This window comes from Abramis brama, assembly GCF_963993115.1.
Source record: "Abramis brama genome assembly, chromosome: 7".
NCBI classification, from domain to species: domain Eukaryota; kingdom Metazoa; phylum Chordata; class Actinopteri; order Cypriniformes; family Leuciscidae; genus Abramis; species Abramis brama.
The window spans coordinates 5,653,164-5,659,342 of record NC_139969.1 but is presented as its reverse complement, the minus strand read 5'-3'; the positions used below and the strand labels follow the sequence as shown (position 1 = coordinate 5,659,342).

General features: G+C 39.3%; 1 protein-coding gene across 1 annotated transcript; it reads left to right on the top strand.

Annotated features, from left to right (window-relative positions):
• The first annotated feature begins 3,323 nt into the window (after positions 1–3,323).
• neurod6b (neuronal differentiation 6b) lies at positions 3,324–5,724 on the top strand. The gene is made up of 2 exons (XM_084120363.1): positions 3,324–3,446; positions 4,617–5,724. Exon 2 carries the CDS (start codon positions 4,622–4,624, stop codon positions 5,582–5,584), a length of 963 nt encoding a protein of 320 aa, XP_083976489.1. The 5' UTR covers positions 3,324–3,446; positions 4,617–4,621; the 3' UTR covers positions 5,585–5,724.
• Positions 5,725–6,179: the final 455 nt, after the last annotated feature.

The window sequence follows — 6,179 nt, the reverse complement described above, 5'->3', positions numbered from 1 at the left end:
TATTTTTAAGAGGTTTACTCAAGGAAAGGTATACGGCACACGCTTCGTTCTCGAACACATCCTTCTTTTGTGCCACCAGCAGCTTCAGTCGGACCAGCAGTCGGTGTCACCTGTGATTCTGGCAGGCGGTTTGTCTCATCTCCGTCTCATTGTGAGAGTTCCAGCACCTTCATTAGCAACTCGGCTCGTCACACTGCCTTTAAACGCTGATAATGTGATAATTAAAACAGCTGACGAGCACGAGCTGTCATCGCTGTGGCAACAAAAAGCCTCATTTACAGGTGGAAGAATAATGCATTATCCAGGTTTACCATCCACCTCCAATATAGCTGATACAAACCTGACAAAAAAATACTGGGTGGTAACGGTACAGCAATTGTTTCAATGCAATGGAATACCGTAGTATTTTGATAAAGTATACACTATACCAGCCAAAAATTTGGGGTCAGATTGTTTTGAAAGAATCTCCTTTGCTCACCAAGGCTGCATTTATCTGTTTAAAATACAGTGAAAACAGTAATATTGTGGCATATTTTTTATAATTTAAAATAGCTGTTTTCTATAGTGAATATATTTTAAAATGTAATGTATTCCTGTGATTCAAAGCTGTATTTTCAGCATCAATACTCCAGTTTTCAGTGTCACATGATCCTTCAGAAATCACTCTAATATGCAGATTTTTAAAAACATTTCTTGTTATTATCAATGCTGAAAACAGTTGTGCCGCTTCATATTTTTGTGGAAATCGTGATGCATTTTCTTTCAGGATTCTTTGCTGAATAGAAAGTTCAAAAGAACAGCATTTATGTGACATAAAAGTCTTTAATGCCAATAAGTATTAATTTCTTTCCCAAACTTTTGAATGGTGGTATACCATGGTATTTGCATGGTGCCATGTCCAAAAATATCCAACTCGAATTGTCACTAAAACACACCCGGAAGTCATTCCCGTTGGACTTCTTCCAAACTTTCTCCTCAGTGTGTTGAGTGTGTGTGAATCATTATAAGAGTAGTAGGTGGCAGATAAATGCATTTCCCCTTTCTCTCTCCATCTCTTTCTTTCAACTACACAATGATTTATTACCTGAAAAGACCAGAGAACTAATTAGTGGAGTAATTAATTAATTTAAATTTGCATATTTGCATTTGCAATTAGTGCAGTCAACTGATTAGTCTGAAATGAGGAGTTTGACTCATCAGATGCTGGTGTGAACTGGACCAGAACGTGCAGAATGCCAGCTGAGGCGTTTTGGGGGGCAGATTGTGAACGTGTGTGTGTGTGTGTGTGTGTGTGTGTGCGTGTGTGTGTGTGTGTGTGTGTGTCCAAATGTTGCCGTTTTGGGGACTGCCCTCTGCTGCACAGAGAAATATTTACTGGAAAAGTAGTAGTTTGTCTGCTATATGATTTAAAGACGATGAAGCGTAAACTAAACACAGCTGCACTTCTAACAGTCTTCTCGCAAGACTGCACTACAGAGATTCAGAGCTGTCATACACTGTGAGCCTGAGTTACCGCAGCACTTAACGCAACAATATCTAACACCAACAAAAACAAGCTACTACAATGTTTTATCTGTAGGAATATATGTGATGTGTGCATGCTTTCATTCAAAATGCATTCCTCAAAGTATCAGGAAGCAGAGGTGTAAAGTCCAGGTTCAGAAAGTAAAAGTCCTCCTCGGTATTTCGTCCCAATCACCTAGATTTGCTAATTAGCACAGTTTTTCAGCTAGGAGATAGAACTAATTAGTGAAATCAGCTGGCTGAGTTCACGGGTGGAATAAACATATGGCAGGACTTTTACTTTCTGACCCCTGGACTTTACACCTCTGTAAGAAAGTGAATAAAAATTTGACTTTCAGTCACTATTTCTTAGGAAACCGTCAAATTCAAAAGACTTGTCTACAAAAATGTAATGAACATTTCCACTATTATTTAATGAAAAAATGATGCAGTTTGTTGAATTGGCCCAATAGCGGGGCAAGTTGTTGCAATCAATGTTTGCAATTGCTTCTCCAAAAAAATAAAAACATAAGTAAAGCAAAAATGTCAAATATAACAATTATATATCACTGTGAAATAAATAAATAGTTGAGTTAACTTTAAAAAGCAACCAAGTGCAAAGCATTTTTTAGTTCACTCAACTTCAGTGGTTGAAGTTGTGCCAACTCATTTTTTGAAAGTTCACTGAAGCTATTGGTTTCAGTTAAGTATACCTTTCTCAGTAAGTACATCTAGCTAGTCATTATGAGTTTGTTGAAAGTTGAATAGGGGGTTGAGTGAACTTTAAGAAATACGGTTTTATTATGATATAAATACTATTTTTTGAATAAATAATGGTTTCATAAGGAATTTATAGCATTTAAAATATTTATGGAAGACAAAACAACAAATTAAATAGCAAGAACATTCAAAGGTAACATTTTAAATGTGAATAAAAGAAAGGAAAAGAAAAGCATACTGTATGAAAACATCATTTTCAGCCAATGACTTTATTAAAAACACATATCTTGCCCCAATCTGATGATGATGAAAAATATGAACTCTTCTCTTGAGAACAGTTTGTTAAAAATTTCAGATAAAATCTGCCTTCTTATATGATTCTTATCTCTCATAGTGATATTACTGTGTTCACCTTATTATGTTTACCTATAATAAATATTGCAAAAATATGACTTCTTGAGACATATCCATTGTGACAACTTGCCTTATAGGGTGAATTCAGGTTGATATGGACACTTTTTACAATTGAAATGACTGAGAAAAAGTTTCCCATTCACTCCTAAATACAGTCTCTAAAAGTCACAGTTCTGACACCAAACTGAGGCTTTGATAGCCTATATATTGCACATGACAGCACAATGAATTAATTATTTGCTGTTTACCAATTGAATGCTCCTTAACATTTATATGCACGCAGGCTATTATTCATATTTACTGTAGGTGCAGAGATTTGATGTAATATCTGAGCATTTATTATCCATCAGACGACTCTAACATGCATAGTGAAGACATCTCAACTGATTTGCTCTTGCCTGCAGCATCCGTCGCCCTATAATCAAATACACGCTTCGCTTTAAAGTCTAAATCATTTAGTCGTTTCTACACTGGTATTGCCGCAGCGATACTGGCATTAATCTCTCCTTTTTTACCCGGAGTTTTTTGACGGTAAATGAGAGCCTCCCGGTGCCCATTACCGTGCGCACCAGATGATGAGAGCGGAATGAAGGTCCCTGGAGACTGCATCATGTGACCAACAAAACGTCAGTGGCAGATGGCATGGGTACCAGCGCTGGTGCCTGGCATGGGTGTCATTTCTCTGTGAAAGAGAGAGAGAGGGAGAGGGAGATTAAAGGAATTCATACAGCTCCACATCAAGCACATGGGAGGCAGCTCTGAACGTCGCAAGGAATTTGAACATGCGAGCTGAAAACTGAACGAAACAGGTGAGCCGTTGAAACCAGTCTGATTTAGAGCTTCAGTTTTTGGCATGAATGTGTTATTGTTGTGTTTATTGTAAAAAAAAAAAAAAAACGCTTAGCTCCAGTCTTTGCTACCTTATTTGTGTTGGTCCGACAGGCAATGTGCCTAATGCTGCCATGGTTTTGAGTTCACCCAGGATTGTTCTTGCTAGATTTTTAATTGTTGTTTGTCTGAGTAGGGCAGTACAGGGAGTAACATCGCCAGATTAACCAATTAGAAATGAGCTACAGGAGTGAAATCTCTATCATACATGACCACCACCCTCCTGAGCTGACAATAGAAGCTGTAAATCTGTGTGAAAAACGTTTACAGAACAACACATTTGTGTTGATTAAGTATAATTTCACGTCTGGTTAGTAATTTGATTTGTGATCATGTTAATGAATGTTAAAATGACAAAATGTGCATCATCTGAATCAGCAGGTTATCATTTGATTTGACATAAAACATCAACGCAAAATGTATATGCTTAAAAAAAAAATAAAAAAACCCTGGAAATATGATTCATGATCATAATGCGTACATTGGAACATTTTCCAATTCTCTTGCACTCAAAAATTGAACAAAATAAACATCATACAGGCCTATAGATTTGAGTGACAAACACATTCTGATGGGGTTTTTTTTTTGTTTTTTTTGTTAGCCTTCTATATTTGTTAACTGTTTTGAATGAAAATGCTGATCATTTCAAAGGACATTTTGGGATGGCAAAATAATGTAATCATATTACCACGTTAATGCACAAAGTGGAAAATATAGTGGGATAGATTGTAAAAATGCCACTCTTTTTTACTTGACAGGTGTTTACACCGTTTAGGGATAAGTTGTACATTTCTAAACTAATTTGTAGCAGACATCTGAAATACATTTTGAAACATTTTTACATGCATATTGGACCAACATAGTCTCGTTATGGCTTTAGTAAAAAAAAAAATGAAAAAAAAAGAATCACGTTATATAATCTATGTTATAAAACAAAACGTAAGAGGCTCTTCAACAGCTAACCACTGACCATATTTAGTCGTAAATAAAACATTTGTTTTTAATACTTTAGTAACCCATGGGTAGTTAGGCTTCCGGGTATTTGACGTCAAGACTGTTTTATTTTGTTGTAAATTTTTGTTGTTATACAGGGACGATGCTAACCGTACCATTTGAAGACCCAGACATGATGCGCGAGTCTCAGTTTGGTGCGACATTCACGCGTCAAGAAGACGCGCGGACACTCAATAGCGCCGAGCTCAAGGAGGCAGAGGACGACAACACGGACAGGGAAGAGGAGGAGGACGAGAGAGAGGAGGACGAGAACGATCACCCGAAGAAGAAAGGCGCGCGTAAAAAGAAATTCTCTGAAGGACGCGGCGAACGTGTCAAAGTGCGCCGCCAAGAAGCGAACGCGCGCGAGCGCAGCCGCATGCACGGCCTCAACGACGCGCTCGAGAGCCTGCGCAAAGTCGTGCCGTGCTACTCCAAAACGCAAAAACTCTCCAAGATCGAGACTTTGAGGCTGGCCAAGAATTACATATGGGCTCTATCTGAGACTCTGAGCGCGGGGAAGAGGCCTGACCTGCTCGCGTTCGTGCAGACCCTGTGCAAGGGCTTGTCGCAGCCCACCACCAACTTGGTCGCGGGTTGCTTGCAGCTGAACTCCAGAAATTTCCTCACAGATCACAACGGGGACGTGTCGTTCTCGGGCAGGCCTCAGTATGATTCTCTGTACCCGTACCCGAACGCTGCTGAGATGGCCACGCCCACCGGCCTGAGCTCTGGGACCCGGGACAGCGTCAAACCGTTCCGGCCCTACAACTATTACGCGTCCTACGAGTCCTATTACGACAGCGCCTCTCCGGAGAGCAGCAGCCCTCGTTTCGAAGGCCAAATGAGTCCTCCGATTAATTACAACGGGATTTTCTCGCTTAAAAAACACGAGGACCAAGTCGAGTACAGTAAGAACTGCCATTATGGGATGAGATACTGTAACGTTCCCGGCCGGGGCTCCATGTACCGCGTTTCCCCAGACAGCCATTTTCCTTATGACTTACATCCCCGCAGCCAATCGTTCCAGAGCCAGGACGAATTAAATACTGGTTTCCATAATTAAAAGCGAGCATAGGGGTTGGACGCCAGCTACACTAATCTGTTAATTAATTAGGGCGTGTTGCTGATTGTTTTGCTTTGTTTTTGGCACGTTTGATTTCGTCATAAAATACTGTAAAATCAATTATATTTATTTCAGACTGCATAGGTTGCTCATGCATCGACGCAGGCTGTGGTAGGCCTATTACAATCAATTAATCGAAAAACAAAAATTCTTGTCTCGTATATACTGTGGAAATGGATTTATTTGCGTGTTACATGAAACACCGAATCATGATAGCAATAATGGAACTATGCAACACAGTATATTATCGTGCAGACATGTAAATAACCTTATTGTGTGAATTTTATTATTTATTGACATCTGTGTCTTTGAACTATATACTCACCCACCCTTTTGACTGATTTCGCTTCATGTAAACAAGAAAACTATTGTGATTTTGCAACGTGGAAATGTTTTTCCTATTTCTTTTGTTGACAGAGGAGCATCTCGGGTCTTGTGAATGATGTGAACTTGAGGGGCTCGTGCACTTCGATCGGCTTGTGGAAATAAATCTTAAATGTGATCAACTGTGTTTATGCTCTTTCTTGAGGAAGTC

Bases quoted from the DNA above. Each gene is read 5' to 3' on its own strand.
- neurod6b (XM_084120363.1), top strand. From the start codon at position 4,622: ATGCTAACCGTACCATTTGAAGACCCAGACATGATGCGCGAGTCTCAG.